The sequence below is a fragment of the Trichechus manatus genome, unplaced genomic scaffold (genome assembly GCF_000243295.1).
Source record: "Trichechus manatus latirostris isolate Lorelei unplaced genomic scaffold, TriManLat1.0 scaffold00164, whole genome shotgun sequence".
NCBI lineage: Eukaryota > Metazoa > Chordata > Mammalia > Sirenia > Trichechidae > Trichechus > Trichechus manatus.
The window spans coordinates 4,803,089-4,828,308 of record NW_004444100.1 but is presented as its reverse complement, the minus strand read 5'-3'; the positions used below and the strand labels follow the sequence as shown (position 1 = coordinate 4,828,308).

At 40.6% G+C, this 25,220-nt stretch overlaps 1 protein-coding gene across 3 annotated transcripts in view; it reads right to left on the bottom strand.

Annotated features, from left to right (window-relative positions):
* Positions 1-24,342, bottom strand: part of LGR5 (leucine rich repeat containing G protein-coupled receptor 5) — a 141,794-nt gene extending 117,452 nt beyond the window's left edge. For all 3 annotated transcript variants that reach the window (XM_004386449.1, XM_012558399.1, XM_012558400.1), the window contains exon 1: positions 24,131-24,342. In XM_004386449.1, coding sequence (XP_004386506.1) covers positions 24,131-24,342 — 212 coding nt within the window. The remainder of the gene's footprint in view (positions 1-24,130) is intronic.
* Between the last annotated feature and the right edge of the window lie 878 nt (positions 24,343-25,220).

The window sequence follows — 25,220 nt, the reverse complement described above, 5'->3', positions numbered from 1 at the left end:
TCCACATACAACCTGAGCTATACTGGCTTAAGTTTGCCCTGAAGAGTGGCTGACATATGGAGAAGTAAAGTTATATGGGACGTTTTACTGAAGTGTTTTGAAATATTGGGTAAAGATGATGGATTTGAGGCCCTGGAGAGTGTTAAGGCACGGTGGACCTTTAAGTAAGTGGTGGCACAGTCAAAGCCGGCAAGAGGAAGACAAAATGGCCAAAGTGCAGAAGTTAAACCAGTGGGGTTTAGAGGTAGGAAAAAGAGTGAGGAGAAAATTGCAAATGAGACTTGTCTAACACAAATGCACCATCAAAGAGGAGAATTGTTATCCACAGGGTATGTCATGGTTTGAATTATGTCCCCCAAAAAACGTGTGTATCAATTTGGCTGGGCCAGGATTCCCAAAATTGTGTGGTTGGCCTCCATTTTGTGATTGTAATTTTATGTTAAAGAGGATTAGGGTGGGATTGTGACACCACCTTTACCCAGGTCACATCCCTGATCCAATGTAAAGGTAGTTTCCCTGGGGTGTGGCCTGTACCACCTTTTATCTCTCAAGAGATAAAAGGAAAGGGGAGCAAGCAGAGAGTGGGGGACCTCATACCATCAAGAAAGCAGTGCCGGGAGCAGGGCGCTTCCTTTGGACTGGGGTCCCTGCGCAAAGAAGCTCCTAGTCCAGGAGAACACTGAAGAGAAGAAGGCTGACAGACAGAGAAAGACTTCCCCTGGAATTGATGCCCTGAATTTGGACTTTCAGCCTGCTTTAACTGTGAGGAAATAAACTTCCCTTCATTAAAACCATCCACTTGTGGTATTTCTGTTATAGCAGCACTAGATGACTGAGACAGGGTAGGACAATTACTCCTGGCCAGGGATGAGAAGATGGCATTTGAGAATAGCCTGAAGAAAGGATTTTTACACATGGAGATGAGAAAGGAGCCAGTCCAGCCACAGAGAATGGTAAGAGCAGAGGCGCAGAGGGAGGAAAGCAAACAGAATATTAGGGAAATGGGGTCCAGTCCAATCTGCCTGAAGAATAGGAAACTTGAAGGGAAAGTGGAAAATAAGGCCAGAAAGGTAAAATTATAGAATTTTAAAGCTAAAAGGAGCTTTAGCTTTAGCCTAGTACATAATCTAATTTTTCAATCTGCTAATGAAGACACTAGAGATTATGGAGATTAAGAGATATTAAATGACAGCCAGTTGGAGGCCATGCTGACACCAGAGCACCGTCTCCAGATTCTCAGCCCTGCACGATTTGTGTTCCTCTTGGAACACAGCTGTGTATCACTTCAGCTGCCTCTGGAGGCCTCGCATGCATGGCTATGGATTTGGAGCTCTTCCCCCCTGGGTGTTGCTGCAGATTTTTTGAGCAGGGAAGTGACATGATCGTCATTGAGTTTAGGAAGATTAAATTGGCAGTGGAGTACGTGTGAGATGAAAAGGAGGTGAGAAAAGCAATTGCGAGGCTGACCTTGTGTGTGTGCCAGACAACGTGTCAGGAGATGGAGATGACAGGTTTTATTAACCCCATTTTACAGATAAGGAAACTGAGCTCTAGACTGTGGCTAAAGCCAGGCCTGGTAGATTCCACAACTGTGTCTTTTGAGACTGGAACCTTGGAACACTCACCCAGTTTAGGGTGGGAGATGGGAATGGTCAACAGAGTCCAATGCTGTGGAACAGTCCAGGAAGATAGATGGCTAAGAAAAGACCATTTGGATTTGGCAATAGGAAATCATTGGTGGTTTTCAAGAGAGAGTGATTTCACTTGAATGGTGGGGGTGGCTGGCTGATTTCAATAGGGATAAAAGAATGAGTGGGTGGTAATGAAATGGTGGCAGTGAAAATAGCCTACTCTTTCAAGAATTTTGGCAGTGACAGGAAGGAGAAGGAAGAGCAAACAGTTGGAGGAAATCAGAGAGAAGAGGGAAAGCATTTTGTTTTTCAACATGAGGAATTACTCATTCCACCCATAGAAAATATTTATATGAATACTGATCTTCTAGATTTCAAACTTCTAGAAGAGAATTTATTAATATTGTCTTTTTATCCTCAATATCACCTTGTATAGCACACTTTCAATAAAAATTTGCTGAATGAATAAGCCATGAGTCCCAGGAGGTAAAAAGAAATGAAATGACAAATCCAAGATGGGGTAAAGTAGCCTTGGAAAAGAGGTAGGACATGTTCCTTCTGAGACATGAGGGGAGGGGGGAACTCAGAGGTCATCAGAACAGCTCAACTGTGGATTTCAGCTGCAGTGCTTATGACTGGAAAAGATGCAAGAGCTGAGGTTACGGCCCCCAAATGGAGGTGGCCTGGCAGTGAGAATGAATAAAGAGCAGTTCCTGGGGAAGATCTGTCATGATCCTTTTCAGCAGAGGATATAATAAGCCGAAGGCCCTCAGAAGTGAGCGGGATTGAGATTCAAGATACAGCAGAGTTCAGAATGCCATCCAAAATCCACTCATTCATTCACTTATTATTTGTGGGAAAGGAAGAAAATTAACCCTATTAAAATTGGAAATGGAAGTGGAGTATAAGACAGGAAGGAATGGAAGCTACTATGTAAGGGAGGAGGAAGACTTGGAGCTGGATGATTCCTGAGAAAAGGAACTGGTTATGGAGGAAATCCCCCACCCCCATCTGATTCCACCTCTACTTTTCCTCTAGCTCATGGATATCCAATGGCTGTGCACTGAACATGGTTGGTGGCATTAATTCACAATCTGAGCATTCCTTGCTGTATATCAAGTTCAACACACAGGACAATGTTAGCGCTGAAACAGGCACAAGAGGAAACCTCCCATTTAGCAGATGCTTTGATCTTTGGACATGTTATCAGGGAGAACCAATCACTGGAGAAGGACATCATGCTTGGTAAAGCAGAGGGTCACTGAAAAAGAGGAAGACACTCAATGAGATGGATTGACGCAGTGGCTATAAAAATGGGCTCAAACATACCAGTGATTATGAGGATGCTGCAAGACTGGGCAATGTTTTGTTCTGTTATGTATAACGTTGCTATGAGTTGGAGCCAACGTGATGGCAAAGAACAACAACAACAGCAAAGCAGACCAAAAAGGATAAACGGTTTTCCTTCAGTCATATAATTAACTAACGGCAGGGCAGAATTAAAATCATGGTCCGCAGAGGCTTGGTCTACTGCAGAGCACCCTGTCATTTGAAGAAAATCCTGAATAATAACCCAAGACTTTATTTGGCAGGCAGCTGTCATAACCAGAACTGTGTTTTAGCAAATTTAGCCAGTTTCTCCACACCAAACTCTCAGCCTTTTCCCATGTGTTCTTGTGGCCACTTAAACTTTTGTATTTTTTCTCTTCAGAGCTCTCATTTCCAGTCACTGTTGTCTCACGTTCAGCAAATCTGAAAATTGTCTTCCACATACTCTCACACTCCTATGTATCTGCCAGTGTGATTCTAGCCTTCTGAAGGACACACTCCATCCATGTGGTGAAATCCTACCCATCCCTTAAGAGCCAGAGCAAATAAAACCCTCTCTGTGAAGTATTTTCAGCTCCAAGGGAGGTGAATGATTTCCTTCTCTGTGTTCCTACAGGACTTTATACTTACCTCTAATAATAATAATAGCTAACCTTACCTTGTAATTACTAACTTCCAGGCACTCTTCTAAGTGCTTTACAAATAAATGTCTTCATAAACAACCCTATGCGGTACATACTATTTTACAGAGGAAGAAACTGAAGCCACAAAAGGGTTAAATAATTTTTCAAAGCTAATAAGTGGCAGTGCCAGGATTTCAACACAGGACGTTTTATTCCAGAGAGAAGCTCTTCACTATTATACCCTACTGCTTTTGTTTACTTATCTGTGATCCTCAACTAAATTGTGAACTCTGGAGAGCACAGGATATCCTTAATTCATCTTTGTGTCTTTGATTTACCTGGAACCTGCCTGATAGTAGGTGCTAGGTAAGTTGGGATAACAGGTGCTAAGTACATGTTGGGTGAGTGAATGAATAAATAAAGGTGCACTCTTCTATCTGACCAGCATCCCCTTGTGAGCAAAAATTGGGAAAGTTTACTGTGAATGAGAGGACAGAAAGAAAATCTTGTCTTCTACTTCTGGTGGGGGAGTGGGGCTCATTGTGTGCCTGACCTTCAATTCTTAGCTTGCCCATCTAATTCAGGGAAACTGTACACAATTATCACTTCCTCTTTTTATGTTATTATTAGGAGTGCAGATAAATAAGTTTGTAATTATGTTTCAGAAAGGCTGAAATTAAATGAGGTATACCCACTAAAACTATAAGCTAGTAAAGCAGAAGGTACATTTATGAGGTCAGAACGTAACTGCAGAGCCTCTGCACCATGCAGATTTTTGTTAGGTCAGATCTCAGAGAAGAGTCCTGCCCCTGAGGTGTAACTGTTACAAGACCTCTCCTGGTACAGGTCACTTACTGGTCCTTGGTATCACCTCGGTATGTTTCAGCTGCGGAAAGCATACAGCAAAGGAGAATCCAGCTAGTGTTCAGACTGAAATGGAAAAGTCTGTCTAGAATACTCTTTCCGTCTCCTTTTACTGACCAACCCCAACTGGTCTTTCAGGTTTCAGGTTAAATGTCACTTCTTAAGGGAAGTCTTCCCTGACCACCAAGACCTGTAGATCTCTATTAGTGAATTCCCATTCTTCATCAGAACGTTTTCACAATCTTAATAATTTAAATTCAAATAAGTATTTGCTTAATGTCTGTCTCCTCTGTGAAGGAGAGTTGGGTCCATCTTGTGCACTGCCGTATCCTCAGGAACCAGCACAAGGTAGACAGTCAATAAATATTAACTGTGTGAATGAATGAATGAATGAATATGCAGGAACGTGAAGTTGACCCTATTAAAGATATACTCCACAGCCATGTATTGAATTCTTATTCCTAATAGTTGCCATCTTTTCTAGATTATATGAAAGCTAGCAGAAAGGTGAAAATGGATTTATTTGCATTTTTAAATACTGCTATTACTAGGAACTTTTAAAACAATCAAAGAGTTAAAATGTTTGTTGATTGCTACTTTCCAAAATGGAAAATCATGAGATCAAGTAAATCAAATCATTTAAAATAATTTAGAAAACCAAGTAGAATAGTGGTCTTAAAATCATTTTTTCTAGTTTCCTTTGGAATTATTCTGCAATAATAGTTTCTGTATAACCTTGAAACGTGGTGAGCTCCAACTTCACAGAGAGACCCTTTTACAAGATGCACTTATTTTATAAGTCACATTGAGTCTGACATGAAATGCACACTTTGGTATCTAAGAACCCTAGCAAAAGAGATTAGTAGCCAAAAAAGCAATTAACTGTATAGTAAGGTTACAGATACTGCATCTAGTACAACAGTTTAGAAAAGGAAGTAATGCAAAGGTCATATCAACCAGAAAAAAAAGTAATACTAAATAATGGATTTTTTAAGAAACAAAATCCTATATTTTCAAATATTTCCTTCTCATCTAATAACCGAATGTGTTTGTTTGGGTGTTCAGAAAAGCAAGACAGGAGAAAGCAGCATTACTGAAGTTGATAACTGGTACAAAAAAGGGGAACCAGGCTGTGAAATCTAAGCTAGTTAGATTTCTGATTAACTTTTCTATTTGATCTCAGATCTGACTCTAGTATATCCAAGATTGTAGAGTCCCAAGCTGTCTGGGTCTGTGTGCCTTAGAGGAGTAGTAGCCGACTTAGAGTTCAAATAAACACATTCAAATACCTCGATAACTTAAATGTAAGAGGCTGAACTTCAGGAAAACCAACAACGTTTTAGGACTAGGCAATAATCGTACCTTTTCTCATGGTGGTAAAAGTGTCCCCACAAAAGAACAGGGCCATAGGACATGGACATTAATGGTATATAAATCACCTTCTGATAATTTTAGTCACATTTATAAACTACGTAATTTTAGTTTAGTTACATAGCATTGTAGATTCCTCGATTTACAAGGGTTGTGTAGCCCATGAAACTACCCGGAGTTCCTCTTCTGTGTCAATATCCTATTTTGAACCAACAGTGCTCTCAGATGAGCCGAAAAGATGTATTTAGCTCCCACCATTACAATTTCTGATCTTTACTTTCGCTCTTTTGAAATAACATGAAAGCTTTGGCTTGCTAACTACTTTTATCTGACCCATAGAAAAATTAGTTTATCTTCCTGATCAAAGCAAATTAGGCAGATCATAGCTGATTAGAATGCAACAGTAAAATCTCCATACTTTCTCTTCCATCCCCTTTCTCTCAGAAATAGGGCCTGTGTCAAATATGTAGGTATTTCCCACGGCCAGGCCAGACTCTGTTTCCAACAGGGACTGCAGCCTGGACAATGGTTCTTACACAGACACTAAAGTTCTTTAGTTCAGTCATTGTGTTCGAAAAGAACTAGTAACCCCTTAGCTAGCATTTGATGAAACATCTAGATTTACATATTTCCTTAATTGCATTTTTGAATGTGCACGAGATTTATCTGACTAGAGTTAAATGCCTCCTTTATTCCCCTACCCAAGGCAAAATTCAACTCCATGCTCTTAAAAAAAAACTGAGGTGGAGGTGTATGGAATCTTATTCATGTCAGATCTGAACAAATTTTAGGGTTTCAATAAAGTGGGATGAAGGAGTTACATTACAAAAGACAGGAAAGATATACCTTTACCTTTCATAGTGGAAATGTCAATTTCCAAAGTTTGGACTTGCTCAGCTCTCTCAAAAAGGCTATTTTGATTTTAATAATGAATGCTATTCCTTGCTGCTGAATTCCCCAAATCAGTTGCTAAAAGGCTCCAAAGTGATCTTATTGTCCTTAATAATTTCTTGCTAAAACTTCTACGTGACTATAAAAACTTGAAAGTTAAGTTTTATTTTCTCCATTTATTTACTATAAATTAACAGTAAATCTTGCATTTAGCTCCATTTAAACCTCACTTTGCAGCTGCCCATTTGAAAAATAAAATGGTTGCCTTCTTTCACTTCAGTGGGCACAATACAAAACATCTATTGAGCTTTCCCTTTATTGCAGCTGCCAATGCCCAGCCGACTTTTAACAAACCAACCAAGCGGAATCACAATGCAGCTGCAACATTTTATGGTATTTCTGTTGGTTCTCTTTTGAGACTGAAGGTGTTAATTAGGAATCAAAGAACACAACCCTGCCAGCTTTCTTTCACAAACCATACCCTGGTCACTGCAGTTTTCAGAAGAAAAATAAATCTAATAAAGGAATAAAAATGTTGTTTGTCACACCAGTAAAGTGTACTTAAGACCCTTTGATCAAAAGCTTTTTATGTATTCTTGTCAGATGGGATGGAAATATTGAATTTTCTCCTTTCCTCCTCCTTATTTCTGTAGACTTCTCTGAATTCTGAATTTAAGACTATCTGAAAGAAAAGAGTCTAAACATAGTCATGTGTGGGATTCTTATAGGTGATAACTGATCTTATAGAGTAGGATAATTTTGCTTCTTAGAAAATTATTCATATTCAACATTCCATCATGTTACAGCCTCATGCAAAACCGGGCCTTATGGTAGCATATTTATGATATTTAACCACAGGTTCTCATGCTTGGATTTTACATATGAATCTGTCAATACTCTATTTTGTGTAATATTTTATTACATAAATCAGTGCTTTAGAGGATCTTTTTTTTTACATATGCAGAATTGACTATTTTCATGAGTTAAAATAAGTGTAAAAACCATCTATATGGTTATACACCACACACACATAAAATATTATCAATTAAATGTCTTGTCTTTTTTGTAGTTTCTTTTTCTTTTTTTTTTTTTTGCATCTTGAGTATCATGCATTCAAACATAACAGCGTGAAGTCATTACCTTTAATCTTCAGTCAAAGTTAAAGGCTTAAAGTAAGTTTATGAAGTTAGCCCTCCTGGGAATTAGTCAAGCCTGTTAGCTTTCTCAGCATGAGGTTTTGCTGCTAGATGCACAAATCATGCCAAAATCCATTAATCCTGCTCAAGAGAGGCAGAAAGAAGGCCTGCTTGTTGATTTAATGTTAATGAAATGAATGGGCTCCTGAGGTTACATACAGAGCCCTGTAAACTGTAAAACAAATAAAGTCATTTTAACTAATGGTCACTAAAGGACAGTATACAAAGCTCCCAGATTTGCTGCACAAAATAGGGGTGGGAGTAGATGGGTAGAAACCTCTCATTTTCTACAATCCTACTACACCTGCCCTATAACAATACCGGCAAATGTCAAGCTGATAAATTCATAGAACCATCAAACTGGGAGAGCCCCCAAATCATGTGTACACCTCTCTCATTTTACAGATGCGAAAATTGAGGCAGGGAGGATACGTATCTTGCCAGAGATTCTCTGGCTGATTAATGGGGTAGCTAGCTCTAGATCAGTGGTCTTCAAACTTGTCTGCACATTGAAATTGCCTGGGGGAGTTAAAAATTCTGTTGCCTAGCTCCTTCCCCCAGAGGTTCTGATTTAGTTGGTTTGGGATGTGATCTGGGCTTCAGGATGTTTAACATTAGCTCTAGATTAGAAGTCGAGGAGCTAACATGCAGACAAGATTGAGAATCACAGATCTAGACTTCTAATCTAGAGCATGTTGTTGACAGCTGTCAAGTGGGCCTCCAACTCATGGTGACCTCATGAACAACCAAACTAAATGCTGCCTGATCCTGCACCATCCCATGATCAGTTGCATATGGGACCTTAGTAATCCATAGGGCTTTCATTTGCTGATTTTCTGATTTTTGCCTGGCTTTTCTTCCTCATCTGTCTTAGACTGGAAGCTCTGCTGAAGCCTGCCTGTTCAGAATCATAGCAGCACACAGGCCTCCACTGACATATGAATGGTGGTTGTAAACATGAGGTGCATTGTCTGGAAATCGAACCTGGGTTTCCCACATGGAAGGTGAAAATTCTATCACTGAGCCACCACTGCCCCAATCTATGGCATAACTCCCCTGAATTTTGTTGTTTTGTTTTTTTGCTGCACCATAGTATTCAATTATTTCCCAGCTCTTAGAAGTGTGCCAATTGCTTTATCATCCTATAGAGTAAATACATTTATTTTGAAGTTGTTTCCAAAACAAGTGTTCTTTTCCATTTTTTCCACATGTGAATACAGAGATATGCCTGTGGATGTGTGTGTGTGGATTTGTGTGTGGCGATATGGGGACATCCCTTGAAGCACTGAACTGTACACGCTGGGACAGCCAGCATCACAGAAGAGACAGCAAAGGTCTATGCCACGCTTGGTAGCTTGTCCTCTGGCTTCACTCTTCTCTCTGTCCTGCAGTTCACCTCACCCTCGAGTCCCTTTTGACACTTTTTAATTCTTTTCTAATTTGCCACAATCTCCTCTGGGTTATCACTTCTCTGTTATCGCCTTTCCACCTAGAGAATTTCCCTCTGTCTCAGAGAGACCCTTCGGAGTCTTCCTTTGAAACTGTTCAGCATTTGCTGCCTTCTGTTCCTCTTTGTTATTAACGAAGTGAGCTAGGATGAAGAGCTCACTTCTCCGGATAATACGTGCCAATGATTAACACATAATAGATGTCTGCCAGAAAATTCTTTCAGTCTTTTTTCAGGCTGTAAAATAAATCAGCTTCCTAGTTTACTAATTTAGTTGGCACTTAAGAATTCCAGAACCATCTTTTCATAGACAGTAGAACGTAGAGGTACTCCTAAACAGGGGAAAATTTCCTCGTTCTTTTTCAGAACTGCTTCCTTGATTTCACTGGTTATGGGCAAAGCGGCTTACCTCTTTGGCCGAAGGGTGTAGAGAATCTGTAGAGGCAATGACACAGGGCTCATTCAGTAGGATTAAAAGACTGTCCAGTCCTAGAGCTGCCCCTCCACATCTCCCCTTTGCTGGGATCACCTGGCCTAATTTCAGAGGCCTCCTGCTCAAACACAAGCCAAATGGTACTTTGACCCTCTATTTAACTTTGAATCCCCTTCCTCCCAAGATTCAAGTGGGCTGGTATATATTATTCCTCAGGGAATAATTTTAATCTCTTTGTCATCACTGGTTATAAAGATTTTTTCTGCAATTACAATCAATCAACTGCTTCTTTATCAAAGACAATTACTGAAATTCCTCATAAAATTCAAATATCTTGGATATATTTTCAGATAGACCTAATCTTATTCCTTAAATCAGTTTTTTTTCTTCCAGTAGAATGTTTTTTCCATTGTTGTTAGGTTGTTAGGTGCTATCGAGTCGGTTCTGACTTATAACGACCCTACGTACAACAGAACGAAATACTCCCTGGTCCTGCACCATCCTCACAGTCATTGCTATGTTTGAGCCCACTGTTGCAGCCATTGTGTCAATACATCTTGTTGAGGGTCTTCCTCTTTTTCGCTCATCCTCTATTTTACCAAGCATGATTTCCTTCTCCAGGGACTGGTCCCTCCTGATAACACGTCCAAAGTACGTGAGATGAGGTCTCACCATCCTTTCTTCTAAGGAGCATTCTGGCTGTACTTCTTTCAAGACAGATTTGTTCATCCATGGTATAGTCAGTGTTCTTCACCAACACTATAATTCAAAGGCATCAATTCTTCTTTGGTCTTCCTTATTCATTGTCCAGCTTTTGCGTGCATACCTTAGTCCTCAAAGTGACATCTTTGCTTTTTAACACTTTTTAAAGAGGTCTTTTTCAGCAGATTTGCCCAATGCAATACGTCATTTGACTTCCTGACTGCTGCTTCCATGGGTGTTGATTGTGGATCCAAGTAAAATGAAATCCTTGATAACTTCAATACTTTTACCCATTTATCATGAATTATCCCATTGTTAGTATATACATATATATAAAATGGAACACATTTTCCTTGTGTTGAAAACTTGGTTTTTCCTAAAGGCATCTTTGGATCTGAGGGAAGACTGGATTTTCTGCCTCCTCTCCACCCTCCGAAATATCACCCATTGCTGTTCCAGAGCAATTGCTGAGACGGAAGCTTCTAAGAGCCCAAGAAGTTATCAAGCTGAATTTTTTCTACATAATCAGGAAAAACTGTGCGGGAGCATGGGATGAAAAATAAGAGAATAAAAATAATTCAAGCCCAGGACCACAAGTTGTGGGCCATTCATTAAATCATGTCTGAGGGGTATACTCTTAACACTAGGCCACCACCCCGCTCCTGTGACAGAGCATTCACTGAGCCATCAGTTACTTTGGAGACTTACACAGTGTCTGCACAATGCTACATGATCATGTGAAAATATGAAACTTCATTCAAAACACAGAATCTTTTGTCTATTTGATACCAAGTATGAGAGATGGAAATTAGAATATTTTTATTTATAACAGATGCTTGGTGCTGCCCTACTCATTTGAAGCTGCCCCTTCTTGCTTTCCTACTCCTCTTTACTTCTCTGCCATTATCTACTTGTTTTTAACATTAAAAACTTGTTTAATGAAAACTATGCTTATATTTGTACAGATTCAGGGCAATTAATTTAGCTATTTTGGGGAAAAACAACAAGAGGCAGCATGGTGTATTTGAAAGATCATGAATTTAGTGTAATAACTGTAAAATCATCAAAAGTAATAGCATTTAACATTTATTGCTATGCAAATTTTTTTACATCCATTATCTTATCAATCTTCACAACTACCCAATGAGGTAGATGTTATTATTGCCATTTTACAGATGAGAAAACTGAGGTACAGAGTAACCTGCTGTCTTAGTCATCTAGTACTGCTATAACAGAAATACCACAAGTGGATGGTTTTAACGAAGAGAAGTTTATTTACTCATAGTCAAAGTAGGGTAAAAGTCTAAATTCAGGGCATCAGCTCCAGGAGAAGGCTTTCTCTGTCTGTCAGCCTTCTTCTCTTCGGTGTTCTCCTGGACTAGGAGCTTCTCTGTGCAGGGACCCCGGTCCAAAGGACACGCTCTGTCCCCAGCACTGCTTTTTTTTGATGGTATGAGGTCCCCCTGTCTCACTGCTCACTTCTGTCTTTTATATCTCAAGAGACTGCCTCAGGACACAATCCAGTCTTATAGATCAGGTCCTGCCTTAGTAACACAACTACCACCCATCCTCCCTCATTAACATCACAGAGGCAGGTTTACAACATACAGGAAAATCACACAGTACCAGGAATCATGGCCTAGCCAAACTGATACACACATTTTTTTGGGGGACATAATTCAAACCATGACACCTGTCAAGGTCACTCAGGATAGGGCTTTTGTGACCTTCGCCAAGATACGTTCTCATCTCTAAAGATGGTTTTTCGGGAGGGTCAAATAAGAAACTGGGGGTACAAGTGTTACGAGCACTTTTTGAATGTTTTTTCCTCTTTTTCTTTGGGAGCTCAAAAACAATGTAGCCTCCCAAGTTTAGAGGAAGAACTCTCTGTCACCTACCTTATCAGATTATACCAGAGATTATATCAGCTAGTCTAACTCTAGCTAGTTGCACTTTTAGTGGACAGAAAAACAGCACCTTATATCTTAGGTGTGGACAAAGCACAAGTTTTTTTTTGGCTTGATTTTGTTAATAGATTTTATTTTTTAGAGCAGTTTAAGTTTACAGAAAAATTGTGCAGAAAGAATAGAAGAGTCCCCATATACTCTCGCCCCCACACACTGTTTCTCTTGTTATTAGCATCCAGCATTCCTGCGGTACATTTGTTACAGTTGATGAACCAATATTGATGCATTATTATTAACTAAAGTCTATAGTTTACATTAGGGTTTAGAGTGTAAGTCTAACATAGAGTTTAGGGAACAGAGAGCGCATCCCCAAAAGAAAAAATGGTGCTGACTCTCCCTCAAGTATGCCCTTTTGAAGTTGCTTGGCTGCAGGCTGGCATGGACACATGGGATTCTCTGTTCTGATCTAAATCGCAGGGAGACTCCTTCCTTTTTTGGTCCAAGAAGACTATAATTGACGAGGTGTACAGTACAGTAATTAAGAAGATGGCGCAGGACGGAGTAACATTTTATTCTACCATATGTAAGGTCACAATAAATCAGAATTGACTCCATGGCAACTAACAACAGTAACAGTACAGTAATGGAAGTAGGTCAAGTATGGTGGTAATGTGTGGTCAGAGCTGTCAAAGAGGTGGGCTCATCATGATGTGGGGCCATAAGAGAAAGGTTTCTAAAGCAGACGGGTCACAGTTGGTTTCCCAACACTTCCCCAGGTGATGTTTGAGTTCAGTAAGGAAGGACTCATAGGAGTGTGTCAAGAAAAGAAAGGCATTCCAAGCAGAGACCAACACATGTGAGCACCTGGAGGTATGAAATAAGGAAATTGTTGGATGTAGTTTGATATGCTGGACAGAAGAGAGCATGGGAGTAAGGGAGGGGGAGGAGGCATAGTGGTTGCAGGTGGGAGATGAGGCGAGAAAAGCTGGCTCTGTGGGAAAAATTGAGGAGTTAAATTTTACAATGAAAGCCGCAGGAAACCATTGAAGGATTGAATAAAAGAGAGACATGATCAGAAGTGGACAAACTAATGGGGTGGTAGAGAGAGTGTGTGTGTGGTGGGGCTGGGGGTAGGGAGTAGCTATACAGACCAAAGACAGGAGACTGCCACAGTTATCCAGGCAAAAAGTGAGGAGAACCTTAACAAAGGCAATTTTAGTGGCAGAGGAGAGGGGAAACAGACCCAAGAGACATTAAGGAGACCTAAATTTGGTCAGGAGTAGAAACGACTTGATGATGGCAACTAACAAGGACAATAAAATTTGATCAAATTAAGGTTACACATAAAATTTGAAATTACAATAAATGCATGTTTAACTACTATGACCAGAAGATTGGGATATTCATTATTCATTCCTCAAACTAAATTGGATTGTTACTTTGCTCTGCAGATTTTTCTTAGGTGCTATAGAGACAGTTTATCTGTATCTACAATGGATTTAAAAAAGAGAAGATAAGGTTACAATCCAGGCACATAACTAGATATAAACTTATATAACATGCATAAGCAACAGGATATTTGACAACATCTAGAAAAGTAACTGGGGATTTTCTAATTCATCTGACTACCGGGCATTGGGGTAACAAGGTGACAAAAAGGAGCACTAGACTAGGGTTTCAGGAGAAGTGGGTTTCAGTTCCATCTTTTCCAGCGATGTGATTTTGGGAATGTCATTTACCTCTTATGAGCATGAATTCCTTCATTTGTGAAATGAAGGTGTTGGATTAGGTGACTTCCAAGGTCCTTTGCATTCTAAATTCAGTAGACATAGCCTTTGGCTCATCAAACACCACTGCAATACATTTAAGTGATTTTAATTCTGTTTATTTGGGCAACTAGGGTAATGCTGTAGCAATCATGATTATATTTCAGTCTTACACTGTGTAATGTGACCCTAGGTACACAGGTTAGTCATTCTGGTAATTTGTGGATAAAATATTATCGTTTTAGTTCTTTACAGTAGAACTTACTCTAAATGTTGTCAGCTATTAGCTCAAGCTCTGAATTGGTTCGTATTATAATTAACATAACTGTCCAAATCAGCCTTTTCTGTCCAATAGACAATTAACTATATTCTGAGAAGTTTCTACAGCTAAGGCAAAGGGGGTTTCATACTACTATGTAATAGTCATTGGGAACTGGACGATATTCATCTAACACTTCTCATGATTGTATGACCCTGGGGAAGTAGACGTTTTGCTGCAAGGTCAGCAGCTGTAAGGTGGAAGGTAGATATTTGCTGTCAGTTAATTATGTTGCTAAAGCCTTTGAGATCTTCAAATGAGATATGCTTTCACTCTGGAAGAATCTGGTTTAACTAGGATTTCCTTCTGCTACCTGAGCTTGAAGATGCCATAAAAAAAAAAATCTTGAACTTCCTCCTGTTCTCTGTTGCACTATGTCCCAGAGAACAACAGCTGTTGGGGAAAGGGGGCTGAGGGTGAGTTAAAGTCTCCACCACAGAGATAGTGCTGTAGCTTCCCCAAGTTTAAATCAAAGACCCCCAACTTTGGGGACCTTAGAGTTGATATATTAATCCCAAAGACTCTTCTTTCTGAATTTCTCTTCATGCTGTAGTTTTGGGGGAAAGCCCTGGGGGGAAAGTGTCTGGGAATAAGGAAGATGTCTCTTTCTAGACTCCTCTGACATTATCTAGAATTGAGGGATGGAGAACGGTAAAGAGAGACACAGTAGAAGTGTACCCCCTAGGGAAAACCAGTTGCCATTGAGTGGACTCTGACTCATGGTGACCCCATGTGTGTCAGAGTAGAACTGTGCTCCATAGGGTTTTCAATGGCTGATTTTCAGAAGTAGATTGCAGGCCTTTCTACCAAGGTAGCTCTGGGTGGACTCAAACCACCAACCTTTCGATTTGCAGCCGAGCGCATTAACCACTTGGACTACTCAGGGACTCCATCTACAGGGTCCCTATCTAAGGCTCCAACCTCTCAAATGCTCACAGTTCTGCGTGTACTCCTTCGGTAGCAGGTTTCCTCAATTAGCTTTTCCATCTCTTTTGCCTTTCCTTTTCTGGGCTTACTCTATTGGGCAAGGAGCTTTGGTGGCACTAATGGTTAAGTGCTCGACTGCTAATAGAAAGATTGGTGGTTCGAACCCACCCAGTGGTGCTGCGGGAGAAAGACCTGGTGATCTGCTTCCATAAACACTACAGTCAAGAAATCCCTATTGGGCAGTTCTACTCTGTCGAATGGGGTCACTATGAGTCAAAATCAACTCAACGGCACCTAACAACAACAACTCTATTGAGCAGTTGATACCATAACAATTAGAGAACAGACCTATTGCCAAATGCAGGCATGTTTGCTAAGAATCCCTTCAGGACAGAACACACGAAAAGAAAATAAAGAGGAAGATTTCTTGCCTCAGTCTTTACTAGATGACTCCAAATTCATTCTGTAGAGTCATTTGACATTGTGAAATAGATGTTTATTGTAAAAGTCTCAATATATATACTAAATAATTAAGGAATGTAACTCTTTCCATAGAAATTTTTGATTTTCATAACCAAATAATCCTCACTGTGTAAATAAAAACGAGAAAGTTACTCTTGTGCTGATACATTTAAACACCCATTGATTATGTAACAGTTCCTTCAAGTAAGTACCTCACAAGAAAATTTATAACCTAAGAACTTCAAATGCCATGTGGTGTTTTGTATGCTGAACCAATAAACTTATTAAAATAACATTGGGTAAACCCAAATACAACACAATGAAAGTTATAACACAGCCCACATCAACCACCCAACTTTAAAATAATATCTTTGTTATGTACTAAGGTTAAAACTTCAGCAAATTCTTTATATTTTTTCCACTTGAGATCATTTGTGGTTTTCTACTTTCCTGAGGAGTTTTGTGGCTTTTTTGAACAAAGAAAGGTTATTTTTGCAAATGGACATCTTTTGTAGACATCCCTGCTCTACTTAACCAAGAAACAAGAAGCACAAAGATAATTACCAATTATTTTTAAGTGAAACAAACAAGCCAAAAAATTCTTAGGCTCTATTCTTAGTGTAGACTTTGCAAAGGAGGGCATAATATGTAAGGTTAGCTACTATAGTTTGTGCGTGTGTGTGTGTGTGTGTGTGTGTGTGTGAGAGAGAGAGAGAGAGAGAGAGAGAGAGAGAGACAGAGAGACAGAGAGAGACAGAGAGAGAGAGAGAGAAAGGAGTGGAAGGAGGAAATAAAAGAATTTGGCTGCGAAGTTGAGTAACAGTTGAAACAGTTGGCTTCCAGTTGTGAAAGATGAGCAACACTGGGGAAAACCCTGGACTAACAAGGGACCACTTGAAGAAAGCTTAATCTGGGCCGGCAGGCTGATGAGGAAGGTCAGCTCAGAGCATGCGTTCTCAGCTGGAGCTGGGCTCCCTCTGCCAGAATGATTGTCTTCTGCATTTCAGCTTCTAAACCATACCCAGGGTGCCTTCACACAGTCAGCTCCTCAGTCTCTCTCCTTGAAAGGGTTGACTCTCCACTGCCATGCCCTGCCAAAGTACGTATCATTTCCACTGAGTCAGTGGTACAAAGGGAATTGTTTCTTCTTTGTGTGTTTGTGTGAGTTAGTATGTTCCTGACATAGCTTTCCTCCTCCTTGGCCACCACAACCCTTGCTAGCAGAGAAAGCAAAACATTTTCTGAAGGCAAGAAGGATAAAATGAGTATGAAAAAAATATGCAGATATAAAAAATGAGACACTTGAAAATTAGAGATTGCTCAATGCTTTTAAATTATTAGTGTTACGTTAATGAAAAACTAAAATGTGAGAGCATTGCTTTAAGAGATTTTAGACTGTGTTTCAAGGCATCCTGAAGTTTCTAAACATCAGTTCTCACTTGATGAGGGGCTGTTTATACTGATTATTAATTTATCATTAATTGGTTGCCTATTGGTTTTTCATGTTGACTTTGTAATACAATAAAATGATTAACATGTAACAGATTTACAGCAGCAAATGAATTAGAGAACTGAAAGAATTAAATAATTCAGGAAAGGTGAGAATGGCACAGGACCAGGCAGTGTTTTGTTCTGTTGCACACAGGGTCACTATGAGTCGGAACTGACTCAATGGCACCTAACAACAACAACATCTACTAACTCCTCAACCCATAAAAAACCTTTAAACTCAAAATATTGCCCTTAAACTATATAATATAATGCCTCTTTTACTGAAAATCAAAACTTTATTCCACTCTAGAATTCTCTGAACAATTATTTCTGGTATTGGAGCTTCATAAATTATGTTCCTGAAAAGAAAAATGTGCTTAAATAATTCAGCACCAATTACAATTCTTATGAGGCATAACTATAAATTAGAAGGCTGGTTTTCTTGTGTTGCTAGTTAACTGGCCCTGAAGATAACTTCAAAGAGGTCCAAACATATTTTTATATCTTTGGAATAAGCTTACAGGTCCCCAAGTTAGGGATGATAGTAGTATCTGCGTGAGAAGTTGTTGTGGGTATATGACTGAACAAACTTCTTAGTTAGCATTATTCCTGGCACACAGCAAGCGTAATAGAAATGTCAGCTGTTATTATTATTAATGTTGTTATTAAAATAATAAAGTAAGTTGGATACATAAAGTCTGGTGCATTTGTTAAAACAACTCATCACATCATTTAAGCTGAACACAATTCAAGTGTATTTCAAATGCGTCTGTTTCTTAGCTATGGGATACCAGTAGCCTTGAGTTGCTCTGTTACTTGTAGACTAGTAGTTCTCATCTATCTTTCTCTGACTTTTTAGCCACTGGGATTTCAGTGCTGGGTCAGGCAATTCTGTTTAATTCATCATTACAAATACTTACCGAACATCCCTTAAGTGTCAGGCACTGGTGTGGATACTTGGGATATAAACTAGAATACTCCCTACCCTGGAAGAGCGCACAGCCTAGCGAGGAGGGTAAACCTTGAAGCAAAGAGAGCCCATCTTACAACCTGCAGTGCTATTCCATCTGACTTCAGGGAAGATGGTTTCATGGTCATGGGTGGGTTCCTTTGCAAACTCTCAAAGTACATTTTAGTTTCTCCAAGTCCAGACTTAAATATTGAGAATAGGAGTAATACATGAAGATATTAGAAAGGTCTCCTGCTTATGAAGCATCTTTTAAACTGTTCTCTTACTAATATTAACATCCTGTGAGTAATCTTTTAGTATTACCACTAGATAATGCTATTTCATTTCTTGAAAAATCAAATGACTAATGTTCTTCTACTTACCAGTTTCAAGTAAGGCATTCTCATTGGGCTCAATCAATGTAACAAAATTAACTAGAAGAGGTGGGAGAAAATGCCATAGATTTCAAGGGCGAGCCTGCTTCCCACCATGCAAGCTACAGAGAACAAAATTAATTTTGAATCATGAGAATTTTTATGAAAAATCCCACAGTACGGCCTATGAGATATCTCCTCTTCTCAGAGGTAATGGAGTTCCCCAGGTGAAACTGAGCACGTAGTGGACTTCTATAATGGGTGAATAAAATGTGGATGGAAGCTGACAGGCCTGGGAATAAAAGAGTTGTAGTGGGTTGAAACTCACAGGCAGATTCAACAAATGAAATTCTACTAAGATAGGAATAGGGCTAGATAATCAGCTAGTTTTGTTTGGGATGGAATATATCAATTGTGACTTTAATGCTAGTCTGACTCATTACTACAGAATGAGCCTCTTGGAATGAAAACATTGCAACTGGAATGAGGATGTTGAATCATTTTATAGGGAAGAATTTGCCTTCTCATGAAGAGTTCAGTTTAACATAGTACCTACTTGAAGGATGTTTATAAGGTAATGTGCCATTTAGCATTACTCTGAATTTATATAAATAACTGAACAAAACCAAAACAATTTACTCCACAAAGTTGTTCAAGGCAGAATTTACTATTATTGCTTTTCATTTCTACTGATCACATATGATTTGGATTAATTGGAAATATTCTTAAGTTTATAGCTAAAATAACTTAAATGTACTATTTGATAGAAGAAATATTAAAAAATGTTTTACTAAGGTAAGTAGAAATTAGGTATTAGTTATAAAACTGTAAATATCCTATAATTTCTTTAATGTTATGATAGCTTTATTGGATTAATTGCTTACTCAGATATTATTTCTTGACAGTTATATGTTTTGGAAATTAAAAACAATGAAATATTTCAAATACATAATTTATCTATGAGAAGTCATAGACCTCTTTCTGTGTTTCTGAACTTCTTTAAATATATCTAAATGTGCATGGTCCCAGTATCAATATATTTTATTTAATTACAAAGATTATTTCTCCTAACTCACTTGCGATTGCTACCCTTTGTTGCTTCACCAGAACTCCTTTACTTTGAAGAAAATGTACAAGGAAAGAAAAAGCTGGTTGAAGAAGACCATGTTTATTATATGTAAAAATTCATCCTCATCACAAAGCTCTTCCAGCACATGTTAAACATATTCAGTAAAGTATATTTGTATGAAGTATCTATTTTCGTATTTATTATAAATTTATGTCAAATGACTGTTTGAATCAGAACTTACTACTTTTTGATTTAAAAAAAATTATTAAAAAAAATCATTCAGGCTAATTTAGTCAATTGGTCTCAATAATTGTCCCCATAACAAAAACACTACTGAAAAAAACCTCGACGAAAATAAAGTTATTTCATTAAAATCCAGGAAAGTCACCGGCATCATTATATTTTAAACAAGGTTTAAAAGTAGGTTGTAGAAAAAATTGTATAAATTTTGCAGCTGATCTAAATGTTAAGACTATTATAATAGTTAAGACTTTTGTAAACATCCCGAAAGTAGAATCATTTTCTTTTACTTAAAATACTTTTCTTTGCTTGGCAGGAAGCAGAAATATATCAAATCATATCCAGAAAAGATTCTAAAAATGTTCTTTAATCTTGAACTTGTATAATACCAGGGCCATACTAAATTTAACTAATTGAGGTTTTTGATTATTTCTTATTACCATCAGTTTTATTAATTTTGAGTAACAGTATTTGTACAAAGTTATAAATGGAAAAGTAATCGAACTACATTAAAAAAAAAAAAAACACACAGAAAAAACCTTTTTCCCAGTTCCCTCAGTTCATACAACGGAAGTTTGCCTGAGAGTAAGATGTCTACGTCTCTAAGCGACAGCAGGGAAAAACACAGTTTTCATTTAAAATAAAATAGTTGTTCTGGGTCAATAAAGAAAAGTGTATTTACTATTTAGCATGTTCATTAGGGTTTAGTTTTCAACCTGGATGACACACTATCTACATGAAAGACACATCTAAGTTACTTTTAAGCCTGTTAGCATGTCCATGTTTCACGAATTAGAATAGCTTACCTATAATAAGATTAGACGCTAGAACTACATTATTTCTGAAAGATCACTACTGATAGATTGAAATGTATCAAATGTTGTAACCAATTATTGTCTGCTTTTATATATCAATCTTGGCTTGCTCCCGATTTTCTACTGAGTGAATTTTATTAGCCCCTGTTAGTAAAACCTGAGTTTATAACCACTAGAAGATGGAGAGAGAGAGAGAGATTTCTCCAGTGTTTCTGCCACCCATGTTCAATGGTCCAATCATAGATCTATTGGGGAATGCAGTTCAGCAAGAAAAGAGAGTTAATATTAATGTTTGGACTGGCTTGAGATTTAGCTTTTCTGGGGAAGAAAGATCATAAAACTGCACATAAATAGCTCTTGCCTTCTATGAAGTGATCTAGGAAACTTTCTTTACCTACAAGTCTGACTAGCCAGCTATCAGATAACAGGAAATCCATTTGCCAGATATGTACAGCTGGAACTTGCCATGGTCAATCTGTTTGAAGAAAATGAAATCTTGTTCTTTTTTGAGGGGAGGAAGATTAGGAGATAACACTTTGACTTAAATAAGTGGTGATAACCTACCACAAATAATAAAAGATAGAAGTCCTGGCCCTTCACCCACATCAGTCTTTGCATACTTGAACTTTCACATCAAAGGTGACACTGGGCACCAGCGGAGTGTAAATTAGTGTTCCATTTTAAAAGCAAAGGGAAGTTATTTATTAAAAGAAAAAGAGCAGTACAGCACAGGCTCATCTGAGTATGAGTAAACCCAATTTCTCTTTTGAGTTATGATTGTACAAGTGAAGGCAGAAAGGGGCGGATAATACTAGGTGTAACCAAAAGAGGGCATCATTGACCCTTAAAGTCTGTTCCCATGACTGTAAAGAAAAAAAGACAAACAACAAAACCAAAAAACACACAATCTTAACCAACAAAGAAAAGGCATTCCAAGGCCCCTAGCATTTTATACTCTACAAGGAGACCAAGTTCTGAAAGTACACATTAGGAAGAGCACCAGGCTAGTTATTTTCCTCAGGACTGGCTTCTACATACAGCACTCATATTCCCTGAAACATCAACCATTAACCTTTAGAAGCAAGTTCTTCAGTATTCACTGTGTCACTTCACAGACACTCTGGATTGAATATTTTATAGGGCACTGGGAAATTTCCCCTTAGACCAGGGTACAGGCTGTCATCAAATAGCAGAAGAAATACATGACAACTTATTAATGGTACCTTACCTCTAAGAGGTTATCTGTCGTATTAGATACAAGAAACAGGGAACGTGGTGGTTAAGATGTCCTGAGCACATGGAGCACACAGTCAAATGCATTTGAGGTATGTGGGAAATGGTGTAAAGCAGCATTTCATGCCAACTTTTAGTAACAGAAGCCTAAACAAATGCTTTCACTTTGAAGTAGCAGGAAGAACAAAAAAACAAAATATCCTGACACTATTCATAAACGTATTTGCTGTATTCTTAAACATGTTTAATAACTGAAGTGGATGATTTAAATTGTAGGTAGGTGTTTGGAGGACTACACCTCTCCCTTGGACATAATCAAATTTCTTCACAGTGATGGGAAAGAATAGTTGTATGCTCTTAAGTGAAATTGCCAAACTGGTCTAAGAAATTACTGTCTAGAATACTTGATCCTTGAAACACTGATTTTAGCAGTTCAGTCAGAAAGGTTGGGGATGAGTTTCACTTTATAGCAAAGACAGCTGTTCAGGAGGAGGAAATGTGAATTCTGTGAGAATGATCATTTAGGAGAGCAGATTTTCATCACTGTAAAAATATCACTACCACATGCAATGCGCCCGACTGTAGAGAAACTTTGTGGGGAAAACTGGTAATTTTATAACTCTTTCAAGGTAAAGAAAAACCAGTCAAAATAATACTAACTCAAATGCAACAGGATGCTCCCTCTCTTTAACAGCAATTTAGAGAAAGTAAAAAAAAAAAAAAAAAAAAAATTTTCCCTCCTCCTCTAGAAAAAGAATCACTACCTAGTGCAAAACGTTGCGCAAGCCTCTTCATATTTCTTCCCTCTAGAAAACAACTCAGCAGAGGAAAGAACGAACGAGTTCATAAACATCCCGACTCGTTCCTGCCAAGGTAAATCAGAGAAGCCGAAACTGGGATTGCATCGGTTTGGGGTGGGCTCACTGCAGCGCCTCGAATTAAAATGCAAACGTGTCACCCTGTGGTCGTGAGCGCCAGTTTCCCACGGTGTCACCGATCCCGGTCTCTCGTCCCGAAGGAAACGAGCCCCAGATTCTCCAAGAGGGGTAGTCATTTTAGTCCCTGAGAAGCCAGTTCCTCCCCGGCCGCCTCATCTGCCCAACCACCTGTTACCCTCCGGGCCTGGGTTTTCCAGAAACCAAATTATGAAACGAGCCGCTGCCTCATCTCCGCGGTTAGAGTTTTGGAAGTTGCGGTGAGGGTAGGGGGAGAAGGGGTGGGAATGCGGGGTCACTGAGGGAAGACAGTAAGCTTCAGGTTGCCCCTTGGATGTCTGCGCCGCTGTTTACCCGCCCCGCCGCCGTCAACCCACTTCCCTTTTCCTCCCCGGGAGGAGGAGATGGTTAAAGATTACACCGCGGCCGCGGGCACTTCAAAGGGCGGCTCGGGCAGCCAAAGGTAAAGATAACGTTCTGGCAGTTCTAACAGGGGTTTGTGGTTGCCACATTTTAATCACTTCGTTAAAAGAAAGAAAAAAAGGAAGAGAGGAAGGGAGGGAGGGAGGGAGGAAGGTAGGAAGGAAGGAAGAAAAAGAAGAGAAAAAGGTTACATCACTCAGCAGTGGACGGGATGCAGAGTTAAATCCCTTTTGAGTTGGGCAAGTTGGGGTTCTGCTTTGGGCAAACTCTTGACAGCACGTCTTCTCCTGGATCCGGGTTGGATGCCGAGGAGAGGTTGAGCTGAGGACCGGCCGGGCGCCCAGACCTTGAGTTCCAAGTTCCAGGGGCACGAATGCCCACTCTGCAGACAGTGCAGAGTCTGCACCCAAATATCTACAACGAGGAAGAATTTACCCTGCAGCGTGCCTAGGGCTGGGCGGGGAAGTCGCCCCGCAACAGCGCTTGGGGGTGGGGGGCGGGGGTGTGTTGCACTTGAAGCTGCTTCTATGCTTTGCCCGTAAAGTGCGGACGCGCTCTCCTCAGAGACACGTGCATTTCCCTGCGGCCCACGCAGGTCTGGCCAAGATGCCCTTTGCAAACTCGCCCGCCCCCTCCAGAGCTGGAGGGCGCCGAGGAGCCCCTGCCTTGTCTTCGGCCAGCTTCCCCTTCCTTTCTCAGCCTCCCTTCAGGAGTGGAGTGGGAGCGCACTTACAGGTAGGAGGTGAAGACGCTGAGGTTGGAGGGCAGCTCGGAGAGCCCCAGGTCGGAGCAGTCCACCCTGAGCAGCATCCTGCCGTCGGGCTCGCACTGACAGTGCGCCGGGCACCCTCGCAGCGGCCCGCCTGGCCTCAGCGAGCCGCCCCCGGCCACCAGCTGCAGCAGAATGGGCAAAGACAGGAGCACGCAGACGCGGGAGGTGTCCATGGTGCCCGGGCAGGGGCGCGCGAGCCGGACGCGGGCGGAGGGCAGAGCGCGGGCTGCTGCAGACCGTGGCACGCCTGGCGCCGCTCCGCAGGCTTTTGCAGCTCAGCTGGAGCTTACAGCGCGGGGCGCTGCGTTCCTGTCCCCCGGTGTGGGCGCGGAGGAGAAGGACCGCAAGTCCCGGCGGTGCCGGCCGCCGCTGCGCAGGCCTCTGGACCAGCCCTTCCTGCAGTCGCGGCAGTGGCGGTGCGAGTTACTGTTGCAGGCGGCCTGCGCTGTCTGGAACAGCATCTCAGCTAGCACGCTTGTTTTTTTAAAGCGCTCCAGCCTGAATTGCGCGCCCAGTGACGTCAGCGCAGCCCAGCTTCCCAGGCACCCCCAGCTCGGCCCCACTTTCCCCCCTCCCGTTCCCTCCCTCCTTTCCCAAAGTCCAGGGCAGGCAGGCCGCAGGCGGCGCGAGGGGCTGGCGAGTCCTAGGGCTGCGCCTCCGTGGGCAGATTCCAGCCCTCAGCGTCGCGCGCGGGGCAGGGGTAACTCATCCCCTTCTGGGGTCCTGGTGACTTAGAGCTGGTAGCCGGGAGGGACCCGCTTCAGAGGGACACACATGTGCAGGAACCGAAGAAGGCTGCAAGCCTTCTCCAAGCCCGCTGCAACTAATGGATGGAATACATCGAGTGCTAAAAACAAACAAAAACTAAAATCTAGTCCAGAAAAATGGTTACATTATCAGAGTAGGGAGGCGGGCGTCCTCCGGCAAACGATGGGTGGCCTTTTTGATCCTTACCTCATGCCTCACTGTCTGGCTCGCTTTTGCCCTGAAATCAAAGTGCTGGGCTAATCGCTAAATAAATACAGCTCCTGAGGGAGCTCTCCTATGCCGC